The 18,076-nt window shown below is 42.4% G+C and overlaps 1 protein-coding gene across 1 annotated transcript in view; it reads right to left on the reverse strand.

Annotated features, from left to right (window-relative positions):
- CLEC16A (C-type lectin domain containing 16A) overlaps window positions 1–18,076 on the reverse strand; it is a 393,790-nt gene that overhangs the window by 260,459 nt on the left and 115,255 nt on the right. Inside the window, exons 17-18 of the mRNA XM_040441186.1 lie at window positions 13,833–13,883; window positions 1,569–1,697 (exon numbers count right to left, since the gene is read on the reverse strand). Of these exons, the coding sequence (XP_040297120.1) occupies window positions 1,569–1,697; window positions 13,833–13,883 (180 nt within the window). The remainder of the gene's footprint in view (window positions 1–1,568; window positions 1,698–13,832; window positions 13,884–18,076) is intronic.

The following is an 18,076-nucleotide window of genomic DNA, read 5'->3' on the forward strand; positions in this document are numbered from 1 at the left end:
TATCAATTAATCCCTTTTGTTTCGGAGACCGGGGCGAGCTTTCCCCTATAAAATTCGAGTTATTGCTCCCTCGGTTGCGACCCGAGGCTCTGCCCCTACGGTTCCCCCCTATTGGCACTGGGTGGGTTCTGGGGGAGCTACTCCTTGAGAGGGACCGGTCTCCAGGTCACTTTCAGAAGAGGATTGCTCTGTATCACCTTCCAGGGTTTCGTATGTCTACCCCCAAAGTCCAGATATGACCCTCCTTAAAATCAGTAGTGTCCCTAATCAACTGTAAATGTTTGCGGTGAATTTGAATATGGCCAAGCAGCATTTGTATGCAGTGTCCATTACCGCCAGCCTGTCCTGTCCGTCCCTCTTTGTACTTCTTATGTCTCCTCATGAACTCCATTCCTACAGAGATTCAGCTGAAGATCTTATCGCTCTATTCAGGTCATAATCCCTGAAAATTAGAGCAGAGAGGTGGATGTGGCAGCTCTTTACTTCACTGCTCTAAAGTAACTTGTTCTGGTGTGTGATTAGGACAGGTTTTGTGTCTACTAATAGGATGGTGGCCATTTTATTTCTCCTTATGATTGCTCCCCAGACAAAACAAGCCATTATGACTAATGAAAGGTATTTGGGAACATATTTATAAGTAATATTTAAGGGATTATCATTTTCTTATTTCCCGGAGAAACCCTTTAATGTACTGTACATTCCATTGCTTAGTAAGAAGTAGGGGACAGAAGGGAGGGTGGCTGCAAGATCAGACTACACAAAGTGTGTAGTTTGTTGCATGCAGATGCATAGGTCTGTTATAGGAAGTGTAGAGAAACAAACTATAGTATTTCATTTATCAAAACAATTTGAAGAGATACTTGAGTTTTTAACTTTAGTGTTGAAGGTGGAAATATGAAAAATGATGCAAAAGCGTTCAAGTTATGCAAGACAAGCAATACAGACAAATTGAAGGATAACTGTCATATTTTCATAAAAAAAAAAAAATCCATTTTAGCATATGTTACTGCTGCAGCATCATTATGCATAAAGCAATTTTTTGTTTCTTCACTTACCACGGTTTTCCTTGAGTTTTCCCCTTAGTTACGGCTGTTTTAAATCCTACATTATGAGGATCTTCTCAAGATGGCTCCTCTGCCAGTTCTCTGAGGCCAAAACTGCATTCCCTTAGGTCACATACAAACTTGCTGTAGCCAGCAGCCTTCTGCCAGCCAATCAGATTGAATTACTGAGAGACACGCCTCCTCACTCTGAAGCCTAATGCAGGCATGCAGTGTGAAGGACCGACCCTATGTCTTCCTAGCCGGAGACAGATGAACCATAGCAGCGGTCTTTTAAGGGAGCAGTGGAAAGGGACAGAGGACATTAATGAAAGCTGTTATTATAAGGTAATTACAGATCTTTTGGCAATCATTGACAGACTAACTCAGGTATACATGCCTAGCTCTAATAAACTAGCAAATAAAATAAAAATATGACAGTAATATCTGGTTTACCGCTGGATGGGCAAAAAGAGGAACAAGGAATATGTCATTGAACTATTCAAAGCTGATGGGAAAGCAACTTACTCTGCGCGTTCTTTCAACATCTCCACAAGGTAAACGCTTTACAAAATCAATACCAGTAAGAGGAGTTCCAGTTGGAGGAAGCAAAATGGATTCATCCATCATTAAGTATTCCACGTTCAGTGGCTTGCTCTATAAAAACAAGAGGAAGAAAAATTTAGCATACGATGCCTTTATATGACAGTACTTACTGTATTTACAATTAATTTCAACTTTTAAGCAAACCTTCACTTTGAAGACAATGAGGCAGGTTTACTAATCCCGTGTAATATGTAGACAGCATAAACTTAGGCAGGCCGACTATAGATGCATCGGGTATATCACTGTGGCTCATGCTGCATGATAAATTTGATGCATCTGGCTGTACATGTAAAATACACTGCTCAAAAAAATAAAGGGAACACTTAAACAACACAATGTAACTCCAAGTCAATCACACTTCTGTTGAAATCAAACTGTCCCAAGTAGGAAGCACACCACTGAGTGACAATCAATTTCACATGCTGTTGTGGCAAATGTGATAGACAACAGTGGAAATTATAGGCAATTAGCAAGACACCCCCAATAAAGGAGTCGTTCTGCAGGTGGTGACCACAGACCACTTCTCAGTTCCTATGCTTCCTGGCTGATGTTTTGGTCACTTTTGAATGCTGGCGGTGCTTTCACTCTAGTGGTAGCATGGAGGCGCTACCAGGAGACAGGCCAGTACATCAGGAGACGTGCAGGAGGCCGTAGGAGGGCAACAACCCAGTAGCAGGAGCGCTACCTCCGCCTTTGTGCAAGGAGGAACAGGAGGAGCACTGCCAGAGTCCTGCAAAATGACCTCCAGCAGGCCACAAATGTGCATGTGTCTGCTCAAACGGTCAGAAACAGACTCCATGAGGGCCCGACGTCCACAGGTGGGAGTTGTGCTTGCAGCCCAACACCGTGTAGGACGTTTGGCATTTGCCAGAGAACACCAAGATTGGCAAATTCGCCACCGGCGCCCTGTGATCTTTACAGATGAAAGCAGGTTCACACTGAGCATATGTGACACACGTGACAGAGTCCTGGGAGGATGGCCGTGGAGAACGTTTTGCTTGCCTGCAACATCCTCCAGCATGGCCGGTTTGGCATTGGGTCAGTAATGGTGTGGGGTAGCATTTCTTTGGAGGGGCCGCACAACCCTCCAATGTGCTTGCCAGAGGTAGCCTGACTGCCATTAGGTACCGAGATGAGATCCTCAGACCCCTTGTGAGACCATATGCTGGTGCGGTTGGCCCTGGGTTCCTCCTAATGCAAAACAATGCTAGACCTCATGTGGCTGGAGTGTGTCAGCAGTTCCTGCAAGACGAAGGCATTGATGCTATGGACTGGCCCGTCCGTTCCCCAGAGGAGATCCCCCAGGAGACCGTCCGCCACCTCATCAGGAGCATGCACAGGCGTTGTAGGGAGGTCATACAGGCACGTGGAGGCCACACACACTACTGAGCCTCATTTTGACTTGTTTTAAGGACATTACATCAAAGTTGGATCAGCTTGTAGTGTGTTTTTCCACTTTAATTTTGAGCGCGACTCTCAATCCATGGGTTAAAAAATTTGATTTCCATTTTTTTTTTTTTGTGTGATTTTGTTGTCAGCACATTCAACTATGTAAAGAACAAAGTATTTCAGAAGAATATTTAATTAATTCAGATCTAGGATGTGTTATTTTTGTGTTCCCTTTATTTTTTTGAGCAGTGTACTTTAGTCCACAACATCTACTGAAGTGCTTACTTCTAGACAAAATTTTAGTGAACATTGTCGTGCTTTAATCTAAGCCCCCTTTCTGCTAAATCATACCCCATTACCTTGTAAGCTGTACCCCCTTGTCTACTGAGGTGCAATAAGTGTCTGAAATACACGTACGTCATTTTTTTAGTAGTCAAACCAGCGTCCTAATGCATGTAGCATAGGAAATCTCCAGTAAAAAAATTTATACTTAAGGTACTGAATTTTTTAGCAAATATTATGTTTACGTTTTTCAAGTTTATCTTTTTAGGGCTGGAAGCTCAATTTTTCTGATACAGAGCTTTCAATGCCTTGCATAGATTTAGATGATAACGTCATCTGCCTAAAGTCCACACTAGAGGGAGCTTAGTCGCTTAGGGGGTCATTTATTTAAACCAGCGTTTGCCAGTATTAGCTGAGCGGGGCTCTGCTGTGCCTGCTTAGTTAAGGCTACTTTCACACTTGCGTTTTTGCCTGATCCGGCAGGGATCAGCAAAAACGCTTCCGTTTGTAATAATACCACCCTCTGCATCCATTATGAACGGATCCATTGTATTATGTCTAAAATGGCCAGGGGTGGATTGGGAACCTAAAGTGGCCCTGGAAAAAAATACCTAAAAGTGGCCCCATATTGTAGGAGGGTCTAAATTGACAGGAGGCATGGCAACAAAAGTAGGGGGGGTCAGCAATACGATATACCACAGTGCCGCACAATGTATTGCCCCAAAAGCTGTCCCTCTGTTGTGGTCATCAATAGCGGCCTATTTCTCTCCTCCTCTTCCAGTTGTCTGGAGGGGAGATGCGGGACATAATAGAATTCAGGAGGGCATGTCGCTGGCCGGGTATATGAGCACCTGATAGCTTATTATGTACCCAGCCAGTAGCAGAGATGGGGGCTTGGTGGCCCCCTGGGCATCGGCCCACCAGGAAATTTCCCTGTAAGGTCTATGGCCAATCCGCCCCTGAAAATGGCCATGACGGATCAGTCACTAAAACCATTGAAAGTCAATGGGGGAACGATCCGTTTTCTATTGTGTCCAAGAAATCGGATCCGGCAACATTAACTTGCATTGTGTGTCGTGCCGGATCCATCTTGTTTCGCATCACATGACGGAAAGAAAACCGCAGCTTGCTGCAGTTTTCTGTACGGTATGGGAACGCAACGAAATGGAACAGAATGCATTTGGGAGCATTCCGTTATGTTCAGTTTTGTCCCCATTGACAATGAGTGAGGACAAAATGGAAGTTTTTTTCTCTGGTTTTGAGATCCTCTGCTGGATCTCAATACTGGAAAAGGTAAACGCAAGTGTGAAAGTAGCCCAAGCTAAAAGCTGACATGCAGGGACATGTTACAAAAAACTTCTTCAAAGTGAGACCATTTTCTACTCCTTAAACAGACGTAGAAAATGATAAATTCCCCACCCACACCATGCCCCCTTTTTTTAGGCCTGGCGTGAGTAGGGAAAGTCGCAGATTGCGGTGCAAATAAAGAAACTACGGTCACTATGAAGACACATTAAGAAATCCAGGATTACAGGGATTTCTGTCCCTCCAAGTCCTATTCACGTCACGCTTACAGGCAATCCGGATAATTACTGGAACTGCCGTGGGACAGGAGTGCACATCATTGTGAATACGATTAATGGGGATGTGGTGATGGGTCACACATTGCTTTCATTGTCTCTGTCCGATGTGCTGTATTCACATTCCTACATTACATTTCCAGCTGGATTCCATCCATGTCCTGAAGCTGTCACTGCTGTTTACTGCTGATTTATGTTATAACTGAGAAATACATGTCATCAATAAAAATAATGAATTGGCGAGAGTCTGTATTTAGGGATATCGCTCACAAGCACTTGTACTTCCCTGTAAAGTAAGGCTGTGAAACGTTTATATAGGAACCATCATTTAAAGGGCATCTGTCAGCAGTTCTGTACCTATGACACTGGCTGACCTGTTACATGTGCGCTTGGCAGCTAAAGGCATTTGTGTCGGTCCCATGTTTATTTGTGCCCTCATTGCTGAGAAAAATGATGCTTTAACAATTGCAACTTATCCTCTAGGAGCAACGGGGAGTTGCCATTGCACCTAAACACTGCTTTCTCTGCAATTGCCGTGCCCTCTGCACTTTGATTGACAGGTCCTGGCGTTATGACGTGGCAGTTGCAGAGAGAGCAGAGCCTATAGGTGTAACGGCAACGCCCTCGTTGCTCCTAGAGGCTCATTTGCATATATTAAAACATAGTTTTTCTCAGCAATGCGGACACATATGAACATGGGACCAACACAGATGGCTTCAGCTGCCAAGTGCACATGTAACAGGTCAGCCAGTGTCATAGGTACAAAACTGCTGACAGATGCCCTTTAAGCAATTATGAAAAAGGTGAATGTAACAACTTAGCCCGTGTGTGTACGCAATTGGTAAAATGTAAGGAGCAGAGTATACCACTGCTTCAAACACTGGTGCCATCTTTGTATCTCCTTATTCATGTAACATTAGGCTACACCTCAGACTCAGATCATGTACACACAAGTGGGGTCATTTATCAGACTGGTGTAAAGTAGAACTGGCTTTGTTGCCCATAGCAGCCAATCAGATTCTACTTTACACCTGTTTGATAAAAGACCCCAAAGGTGTTTAAGCGGTGGGTTATTTGCTGATCATTTGTAGGCAAAAAAATCCACAGTAGCACCAAATGATGGATGAAACTTAACAAAATCTCTTTTACATGCTACGGAAAAATTCGGTGTCACAATTGGCCTGCGGTGAGGATTTAAATATGCAGCATGTCGGCGTATGCTGCGATTTCCAGCACGGATCTCAACCTTTGAAATGCACAGGGTGAAATCCACAGAAAAATCCACAAGAAACTTCCATAAGCATTCACTGCAGATTTTTATCTTGCCATTTACACCCCCTGTGGAGAACCACTGAAGTTTATATTACAATTGTGTAATACAACATTATACAAAAATATAAATAATAAATCATTTTCCTTAACTCCTCTAACAAAAATATCGTCTGATTTCATCTGGTTTGTAAACTACCATGGTTCATGCAATTCTCCCTCGACTTGTGCCGCTGTATGCCTACGGCTAGTTTCATGATCCAACCTCCATATTCTACACCACTGAAACTACAGATCTTTAGACCGCTGAAGAAGGTCCGTTTGGACCGAAACGTCCGGTCAACCACTGATATAAAGAGTGGTTGTTTTTTGTTGTGTAACTGGATCATTCTTTTTTTGATGTGACAATAAATTACTTTAATTGCAAAAGAACAATCTGAGTGCCGCAACTTTATCTTACTGATTTTGGCTAGTTTCACAATTCCGGTGTGAAACTCCGGCATGGCTGTTCCAGCAGCCAAGCGGAGAATCGGCTGGACACAAATCGCAGCATGCAGCTGTTTGTTTCCAGCCAGTTCTCTGCCGGAATGCGTACGGATCACCGCCAGAACCCATTATACTTAATGGGGCCGGCGGAGATTCCGTCCTCACCCGGCAGTGCCAGATACAGTGAATTCAGGCAAACTGTTCTCTGTTGGAGGTGTGAAAGTAGCCTATCATATTTTGGAGTCTTCTATGGGAGGTATACATTGGTAAAGCATTAGTGTAAATTTCATGACGAGGAGACACTGCTATCAATCACTAAAATCATGACGGCAGGACATAATATACTGATGCTTACACTAACTGGCTCATGGGTGACTCCTGGAAGTTTAAAGGGGTTGTCTGGCCAATGGAAATTTTTGATAAAAGGCTTAGAATGTTATAAAATAATAAAACAATTCATACTCACTTTACAGAAACCTCACCATTCCTGTTCCAGTCCTTTAGGGTCCCCCAACGGCCACTGTCGACACACAGGAAATGACCTCCCAACTAATCAATGGCTGCAGCAGTGACCCACCTCCCCCAATGAATGGCGGAGCAGTCATTTACTTGAATGTTGACAGGGACTAAGAAGCATTGGAACGAGAACGGCAGAGATTGGTAAGGAGAGTCAGACCTATTTTAATATTTCCCACCATTCTCAGCCTTTTTTTGGCTGGACAACCCCTTTGATGAAGCCGGATATCACTTAGGCCTCCTTCAAATGTGCGTGTTGAATCCAGGAAACACGCTCCATGTGATAGCCACACCGCCCCGACCTTACACTGCTCCTCTTACCAGAACTCACTGCATTATAATGATTTATGAAGCTGTGCATTCCTGTCGGACCATAGGTCTACTCTACTGTACGCATGCATCGTGAACTGAAAAGGTTCATGTGGGAGAGGCCTATATCAAAGTTTGGCTCTTATGTTTGATTTACTGACAGTGAGTGGTATATAAGATTTTTTATGTTTTGTTATGGTGGCCATTTTTCTAAAAAGTGACAACAGAACTTGCAGACACAATGGTTGTCAGTTTCAAAAAAGTGACAATTTTGACATAAGTTTCTGAGAGGTTAAAAGTCACTTACATCGACCGAACTATCAATGCTACGAATACTTTAGCTTCCCAGATATAGTGAAGTGAAATGGATAGTGTAAATGACGAAAAACTATAAAACTGTTCTTGGTCTTGACTCTTGACTGATCTTAACTGAAAATGGTCACTACAGCGACACGATTTGCAAAGGTCCCACAATCAATTGCTGGTCAGTGGAGGAGAAAGCTAGATTTACATGCAGCGATCTCCTCCACGGTACGGAGAGAAGCTATCGCTAATGCCATCTCTTGTCCTCAAACAGACTCGTCGTTTGCTGGCAGCAGAGGCCGTTTAGACGCCACAATCTGCTGCCAGCAAATGATGATTTAGGGGTCTGCACCAACGATCATATTTCCAGATTAACAAGCGTTTCACTCGTTCATCGTGTAATCGGCGGCACGCAAGGCAATGCTGTCTAGCAGAAGATTGTTTGATCCGGCGTGTAGATAAAATCCAATATTTTATTTCAGCAAAAGCTTCTGGGACACCCCGGAGCCTACATGTTTCAACCGCACACTGCGGTCTTGGCATGGAGTGAGATCCACCCTTCACTAATTAAATACATCAGGTAATTTTAAAGCACATGCTGCATAAACAGCAATCTGAGTAATAAAAAAAAGTAGGAAAAAGCATATAATATCGCATAACATTGCTTGTACATAATATGAGAGTAACCATGCAGCTGTGACAGTAAAATAATGACCGATTATATGTAAAAAACTAAATAATTATCTCAGTCATGGAACAAAAGGTCTCTACGTAAATTCAGACCATCTGGTACCTGAGTGTTTAATGTGAGGGACCAGAAGGCTCACAGTCTAATAATGAAGGATGAATATTGTCATCTCTTTGGGAAACTTGGACTTTCTCAACAGCCCATGTTCTAAGAGAGGCAGTTCTTCTAGCAGGATGGTTAGTAAAATGTTTTGCAATGATGAGTGCATTAACTTTATCAGGATACTCAATGTTAGGGTTCATTCAGATGGCCGGATGTTGCTGTCCGCAGCTGATCCGCCATTTTGTGGATTAGATGCAGACCCATTCACTTCTATGGGGCCCCAAAAGATGCGGACAGCACACCGTGTGCTGTCTGGATCTTTTCTTCCGTTTCACAGCCCCGCAAACCAAATAAGGCTATATTCGGACAACCGTATTGTTTTGTGGTCCTCCAGTTGCGGATCTGCAAAACATGGACACTGGCCCGTGTGAGTTCCGCATTTTGAGGACCGCACATGGCAGGCACTATGATAGAAATGCCTATTCTTGTCCGCATTTACGGACAAAAATAGGATGCGCCCTATCTTTTTTGCGGGGCCGCGGAAAGGAACTACAGATGCGGACAGCACACCATGTCATGAAGTGTTTCCTGGATGTGGATGTTTGTATGACACTTGCCGCTTCACTGTGTCAACATAAATCAAGAAAAGTAATGGTACTATGATGGAAGGGATATGTAAAATGTAAATTATATGAATTGTCGTCAAAAGGGTTATCCGGGAATTACTATTGATTACCTATCCTCTGGATAAGTCATCGATATCAGATCGGCGGGGGTCTGACTCCAGGACCATCGCCGATCAGCTGTTAGAAGAGGTCGGGCGCTCCGTGAGTGTAGCGGTCTCTTCCTAGGCCATGTGACGTCACAGTACATCGGTCACATGGCCTAATTGTATCTCAGCCCATTCAAGTCAATGGGGCTGAGCTACAATACTAAGCACATCCGCCATACAATGTACAAGCCGTGCTTGAAAAGTTGCTGGAAGTCCACAGCGCCCACCAGAGTGGATCCCTAATACAGCCGATCGACGGGGGTGTTGGGATCCCCCCAAGGATAGGTCATCATTATCTTTACCTGGATGATCCCTTTAATGTAAATCAATAAAAGGAGTTGTGGCAGACACATCTCTGCATGAAATAAAAAGCATATCATCGATGTATCTGCCATACCACCCAATGGTGGACAAGAAAGGGTTGTTGTGTGAAAAAAATGTATTTTTCCTCCGAGACACTCCCCCTATTTAGCCAATTTGACAATGGCATTTTGGGAGGAAAAATACATTTTTTCCCACAACAACCCTTTCTCGTCTTCCATTAGGTGGTATGGCAGATAAATCAATTATATACTTTTTTGATTTGGCGTGGAGATGTGTCTGTCGTACCACCTTTTATACAATCTGTATAGTTTACATTTTCCATATTCCTTCCATCATAGTACCTGACATAGTGAAGCAGCAAGTATCATACAAACATCCACGTCCAGGAAACACTACAGCTCATGCTAAAACAAGTAACCCCGAACATATATTACAGGCTGTTCTTATAGGTGAGATGACACGATCCAGAAGGAACTGCAGTACAGATTCTGGGTTCCAACTCAAAGCTAATAGAATAAACAAAGCTTATCCACAGTCGATGATGAAAACGCAGATTGTAAATCTTTTGCTAAATCTAGCCATGATCTATTATTCTGTGCTCACATACAATGCAATACTGATATGCTTACTGTAGTACTGGAATACAGTCCACAATTCAAGGAAATAAAAATATTAACAAATACATATCTTTACTATGCGACGATCCACTGTTAGAACAAATATTAAATCAAGGATGTCAAATCTCCTACAGAAAATCTCCAACCCCTGGCAACATTATTTCTCCTATGTTTTGATCAAACAAATATCACAAGCAAGCCCTGGCTACATTGTTGTGGTTTTTATAAATGTGATTCATATCCATGTAAAACCTTGACATATGAAAAACCTCCAAAGTAATTTACTGATTCAACATGTTCAATTACAGTATTTTTCACTTTATAAAACGCACTGGTTCATAAGATGCACCTTGGTTTTAGAGGAGGAAAATCTGAAAAAATATATTTTTCATCAGACCCCCCCAACCTTCATCAGACCCCTATATTACACGAAAATAACTAAACAGACTTACCTCTCCGGATGGCGTGCTGCACTCACCACTCCCTGGTCTTCTCCGGGTCCGTGCTGCACTGTGATTTGACATTGCACAGCGTCAGGTCATAGTGTGCGCACTCATTCCTGATGCGGTGTGCAGTCAGGACAGTGCAGCGTGGGCTCGGAGAAGACCAGGGAGCGGTGAGTGCAGCCAGAGCTAGCAGCGCTTCACTCACTGCTTCCTGCACCTCCTGCATAATGGAAGCACTCACTAGTATTCACGTTATAAGACGCACCGACAAAGCGTCTTACAAAGCGAAAAATACGGTACTTTTCCAGTTAAACAATATTTAAATTGCAGTTCAGAATCTGTAATTGATGTCATTATGAGCTCGTTATGGGACAAATTATATGTAGGTTTTACATTCAGGAAATTCAAAACACTGATTTTAGAACATTTAACGGACATCAAAAATCCTGATATGGGTAATATGCCCGATGTTGCAAAACATTTTATTAACTGCCATGAAAGAAAAACTGCCTCTTTTAGAACAAGGGCTCTTGTGAAGGTACAAATTTCAGAAAGAGGTGGTGGTGATATTCATTAGGGATGAGTGAATCGACTTTGGATGAAACATCTGAAGTCGATTCGCATAAAACTTCGTTAGAGTTCGGTAAATGTTTTTTTACAGTAGAAATTCATTTTTGAAGGTATTACCTGAAGTCTCACACTCCGTACAGCATTCTAACAAAGTTTTATGCGAATAGACTTCGGATGTTTCAACCGAAGTCGATTCGCTCATCCCAAATATTCATCATAAATAATTTGTCTGTGAGTTCTTTTGAATTCTCACATCAAACACTCAGGTACCGGATGGTCGGAACTTACGTAGAGACCTTATGTTCCAAAATTAAGATAATTATTTTGTTTTTCACATATAATTGGTCATTATTTTGCTGTTACAGCTGCATGGTTACTCAAATTTTTTTAATATGAGATATTATATTACATGCTTTTTTACTACATTTTCTATTGCTCTCATTGCTGTTCATACTGCAAGTATTTTAAAAATTACCTGATGTATTTAATTGGTGAAGGGTGGATCTCACTCCATGCCATGAGTAAGACAGCTTTTGGATTTTAATATGCTGAAATAAAACACTAGATTTTATCTAGACGCCGGATCAAAAAATCTTCTACAATTTCTATGTTTGAACATATGCAGGATCCGCAGCAGGATGTTTATGTCAGGGGAGCTGGCTTTTGCAATTTCAATAAACTCTGTCTGACAACAATTACGCAAGGACCCACTGGTTGCAAAAATCATCCTGATTTCCATGAGATCCTCAGAAATTACTTTTTACAGAGATTGGTCATCTGTATTTTAAAAAGTTATTCAGTGAAAAAGGACTTTGATTGAAAAAGTGACCACCAATGATAGTACTGTATCTGCTGACGTTTTTGGCAAAAGATACACAGGATTACGGAAAATGAAACATGGCTGCAGAGGTATGAAGGAGTCCACATTCACTTCATGCTGTGGAATTTGAAGAGCCACTGTACTTTCACACAATTTCATTTCATTTAATAGAGAATGGTGGAAATAGCAAAATCACTTCATTTAAAAAATATGTGTCACGGACGTACCGAGACATATGGACGTCCAGGGGACAGCGAGTGGCAGGAGATCTGTGAGACTGGCAACACATGGTTTGATCTGACAGGTTTTCCTTGGGGATTAATAGGCGTCTGTTTTGTTTCTGGTAATGGCCTCACCCCTTGCCCCAAGGTGTTGCTTATGGGGTAATTTAACTTTCCTTATTTATAGTTGCTTCTCCCACTATGCTGTGCGGTTTTTAGCTTCTGTGGAAAGTTTGTGGTTGGATCTCGGCAGAGTTCCTGGTGCTTCCATAGCCCCTTTGAAGTCTTTCCTTTCCCTTTTGTATTTTGTTTGGGTTCTGTGTGTTGCATTTCCCTATTGTTTGTATTAGGCCTGAAGAAGGCTCCTGTTCGTCCTTCCTTTAGGAGGAACAGGTAGTCTTGTCCCTCCCATTACTACCAGGGTCCTATAGGGCTAGATAGGACTCTAAGTTTTACTGCGTATGAACTCACCTACCTTTGGGGTCTGTTTATACTGGTAGTCAGTCAGGATCTTGGTTAGGGTTTTCACTAAGAGGGGTCCATCTTACTTCCCTAGTTTCCAGGCCTTATTTCTTTTCCCTCCTATGTTCGGTGTGGGGTTTCCCTCCCACACCGAAGTGTGACAATATGCCTGCAACAACCTGAAAAAATCTGGAAAGTTATGGCCAATGAGGGAAAGGGGGGGGGGGTCTCATTTCCACCTAATTTGCAGTTCACTGCCTGTTGCCAGGCAAGATCCCTCTCTAGTAAGGCCTTTTGCACACGACCGTATGCCCTCCGAGATATACGGTCCGTGAACGGGCCATATGTCCCGGAGCGGCATTGAACGGGCCGCCTGCGGTGCTATTGTCCCGCACTCATATGATCTTATAAATGCGGGACAATAGTCCTGAGGGCGGCCCAACGTGCACAGCATCAATGTAATCTATGATGCGGTGTGCTCCCGTGCGCATGATCAATGCCGCTCCAGGACATAAGGCCCGTTCACGGACCGTATATCTCAGAGGGCATACAGTCGTGTGCAAGAGGCCTAACAGAGACTTTGAAGACGGCAGAGAGGAAAAAGGGCTTGTCAGAGCTAGATAAGTTCCCGAGTCTGAGAACTGCTTCTACACTGCTTTTGAAGATTATATGAGCATTCTGCCTTTCTGTCAGTGTGATCTCCCACTTATCTGATCTGTTCGGTGACCTCCTGAGCTGAAGACAAGCATAGTGGGAAGTAAGGGAAAGGACACCATGACAGTACAATGTTGGCAGATTCCACAGAAGAAAGACAGCCCCTGCTTGTGAGAGAAATGCATCTAGCTGTGCAGCTGAAACAAGGAATAATTAGGCTGAAAAAGTCTTTAGGAAAGCCCAAAAAAAGACCTTCACAATTATGATTGTACAAAGAAGCACAGCCATTATGCAAACTTTTTTTTTTTAAAACTAAGGTATGCTTTAAGAATACTGTATATACTAAAGGGCTATATGAGCACATGCTAAAACTCACCATCATACTCCTGTACTCATCTTCAAACATGTCCAGAAAAATTTCCTCTCCCTACAAGGAAAACAGAAAAACAGTTCAAAACCAATCTTCTTCATTTGGGAATACTTCAACTTTCCTGAGCCTGGGACATCTGTTTTATGTTGTCTACATGGCCAGCATATTCTTGGAAAAATTAAGGAATTCTTAATAACCTCCTTATGTGCAATAAAAGCATGAAAACATGCAAATATCCTACTTAATGAAGTGTTCCACCCCTTACTTGATCCACCCTGTATATAGTGGGTTTATCAATGACTCAGTCATCTTATCAGGCCAAACGAACAGACCTGTCCATGGCTACTACTTCTGCACTACAGAAGCTTACATTTTCAAGGCAAGCATACATGTAGGCACAACCACATAGTTACATACAGTTGGTGCTTGAAATTACTACGCCCTCTAGATCCCATACCCATACAATCTGTCCATTCAATATAAAAAACAAACAAACAAAAAAAAAAAACGAAGGCCTCATGCACAAGGCTACATACGAATCAGGCTTCCCTTCTAGTACATGCACCTAGCTTTTATTCATTTGGATTCCAAATGAATCGCAGCCCGTTCCATAGGAGGCTGTATTCTGGCGGTATCCTCATCTAGAAGTACTCCTTCTGGGCGAGCCAATCAGAACGGGAATTACAAGGGATCAGCAAATAATGGTTTGCTTCTTTTTGAACTCCTAGTGCCACCAACTTTTTCCCCCCACTAGAAAAGCCCCTTTAATCGATGACAGGGACTTTCTGGATCTGGTAAAATCTTGAAAATTAAAAACTATGCTCTGTGATAAGCTAAGAATAAATAAATGAACGGCAAAGTCGAGTACTGAGTCCAAGCCATAACTACAAAGAGCAGGAATTAACGGGAAATACGGAAAATGCTGCTGGCTGTTTAAATCACAGTATTAAACACATGGTCCAAGATAAACACAGGTCCCAATAAACGGGAAAAAGACAAGGGTCTGTTAGCTCCCAAGTTTACATGATAATTCCTGGATATGACAAAATCCGACACTCAGACTCTTTCACGGTATTTTACTGTATACTGTTTGCCTTTTGTTACTGTATTAACATCTTTAGAACACTGAGCTAAGCTTTCATGGTAAAAAAAAAAAGGTAGGAAATGTTATTTCAGAAATCAGGTTAGTCAAAGACTGCTATTCAGTGTTAAAGTATATTTCCACTAAGCATATCTCCAGCCCAAACTGATGTCGGGAGTGGAGAGACGCTCCTGCATGCCCGGTCAAAACATTCCTCTGGCAACTATACAACGCCCAAAGAAAATTCTGCTTGATATAATTAACAAGGTTGTCTGAGATTTTTATATTGATGGCCTGTCCTCAGGATAGATCACCAGTATCTAATCGGTGGGGGACCACTGCAGATCAGCTGTTTGAAGAGGCTGTGACCTCTTCCTAGGCCAGTAACGTTACATTCACTGGTCACATGTAGCTCGGTCAAGTGAATGGAACTGGGCTGCAATACCAAGCACAGCCACAATACAGTGTATGGCGCTGTGCATAAAGCAATATACACGGAGCACCTTAACATCTGCCGGTAGGCTCAGCTTTACATATAGTATTGTCTGCTACATGCTTTTATATCCACTTTCTTTAAAGGGCATCTGTCAGCAGATTTGTACCTACGACACTGGCTGACCTGTTACATGTGCGCTTGGCAGCTGAAGGCATCTGTGTTGGTTCGATGTTCATATGTGTCCGCATTGCTGAGAAAAATTATGTTTTACTATATGCAAATGACCATCTAGTAGCAACAGGATCGTTGCTGTTACACCTAGAGGTTCTGCTACTTCTGAAACTGCGGCGCCTTTGCACTTTGAGTGACAGGACCAAGCATGATGAAGTTTACACTGCCTGGTCCTGTCAAAGTGGAGAGGGTACAGCAGTTGCAGAGAGAGCTGAGACTTTAGGTGTAACGGCAACGCCCCTAGAGGATCATTTACATATATTAAAACATTCATTTTTCTCAGCAATGTGGACACATATGAACATGGGACCAACACAAATGTCTTTAGCTGCCAAGTGCACACGTAAGAGATCAGCCAGTGTCATAGGTACAGAACTGCTGACATATGCCCTTTAAAGCCCAATTATCTAACCAGTGTGTGTGTGGTATAAGATAAAAGGGCAGTGTAAGCAGACAAAACCCCTTTCAGATAGGAGTAGCTGCAGCTGGATTTATGCAGACACTGATGCATACATGTATTTGCCGGGTATGTGATGATGCGTAAGAAGGAGGTTCTTGTCTCTTTAATCGTATGTGACCAAACCTCCTTTCTTAAATACGCCACTAATTGTTATTTAGTATGGAGATATCAGAAAGATACATATTATCACCCATGCGTCATATATATAGACAATATGTATTACTATGTAACATATTACTCTCCCCCTATCATCTCAAACATTGCATCTTTCTTAGTCTGCTATTCATAGCAAGGAGGAGAAGCTGGGATGACTTATTTATACAGTGAGCGTTTCTGATGAAATAGCATTTCTGATGAAATAGCATTCTGCCTATGACCCTTCTCTCTAAAAAGAGACGCGTTTCTGATGAAATAGCATGTCATCAGGAGCAGAACTAAAGCTGCGCGCCCATATACTCAGCGCAGAGCAGCACTAGAGAGGGTTTGGTGGACGCTGCACGCCCATACACCTGGGGTCTATGAGTCCACAAAGAAAGATAGAGTACTGCACGCTTCTGATGGCGGGCCTCCATGAATGAATTCTGAAAACTATCGGACATCAGTGCTGATAGTTTATTAATGATTATTACTAGCTGCATGCAGGTACTGTTACCAACACATGTGCAGCTAGTAATATAAACTTGCCAACATCTTAAAAGTTATGTACACCGTTAGGAGTATTTTTTTTTTTTTTAAGATCGCATTGTACTCATTTGGTGCTAAAAAAATTTTTTTCAGTTGGTCTTTATTAAAAATATTGAGCCGTTCTGCCTACTTTCCCTTTGTGCCAGTCATCTAATAACCCTTATCTGTAAACTACTGAGAGGTCAGATAAACAGTTATTTAAGCCACATTCGTATCAGTAAGATAAGAATTGAGCTTTGAAGAGAGTTTACAAGGTCAGAGAGCTGTCCTGTCTGATGGAGCAGAGAGGAAATTCAGATCCTGCTAGTAGAGCATCTCAACTCTGTACAGAGAGAAGGACTCCATATTTTTAATAAAGCCCATTTGAAAAACAATAATTTCTCTTACCGGTAATTGTTTTTCTTGAAATCCATGATGGCATACATGAGACTAGGACCTCCCATCCAGGAAAGAAAAGCCTGAAGAGATACATTGGTTCACACCCCCACCACACCTCAGTGATTATAATAAACCGACGTCCTGAAGCGTGCCAACCACCAAGAAAGAAGAATTTAAAAAAAACAGAAAACAATACACATAATGGAAAAGAAGAGAACCTATCCGGTAACTCCTCTAATTTCCCATGGGAGGAAGCTCTATCACTATAATTCTATATGTACATATATACTTTTTTCTTAATTATATTAGGAAAGGAATTTTTGGGGTGCCGTCATGGGTTTCAAGAAAAACAATTACCGGTAACAGCAATTATTGTTTTCCCCTCATCCATGACGGCACCCATGCGAGACTAAACTATAAGACAAAGAAAAATTAGGGGGTGGGGGACTACAGCTTGTAGCACTTTCCTCCGAAAGGCCGCATCTGAATCAAGATGCAGTCCGTAATCTCAAAAAAAAAAGTATGGGGAGAACTCCAAGTAGCGTCTCTACAAATTTGGGCCAGAGAAGCATCTGCCCTCTCTGCCCAAGAAGTCGCAATGGCCGTGGTAGAATGAGCCCCAAACTCAGTTGGAGGAGGCAGGCTAAGGGAATAATAGGCAAGAGAAATAGCATTCTTTACCCATCTAGCAATAACACTAGTGGAAACTTTGCGGCCCCAACACTTTCCTTGAAACTGGATAAGGAGATTTTCATCTATCCTCCAAGGTGACGTGGAATCTAGGTAAAACACTAGACACCTCCTGACATCTAGGCAATGAAATTTTTCTTCTAACATATTGACTGGATCTGGGCAAAAAGAGGGTAGTATCACATCCTGACTTCTGTGAAAATCTGAGACCACCTTGGGCTGGAAAGATGGGATTGGTCTAATGATTACTTTATCCTCCAAAATCGTGGCGTAGGGAGGGAAGGCAGGAA

This window comes from Bufo bufo, chromosome 7, assembly GCF_905171765.1.
Source record: "Bufo bufo chromosome 7, aBufBuf1.1, whole genome shotgun sequence".
NCBI lineage: Eukaryota > Metazoa > Chordata > Amphibia > Anura > Bufonidae > Bufo > Bufo bufo.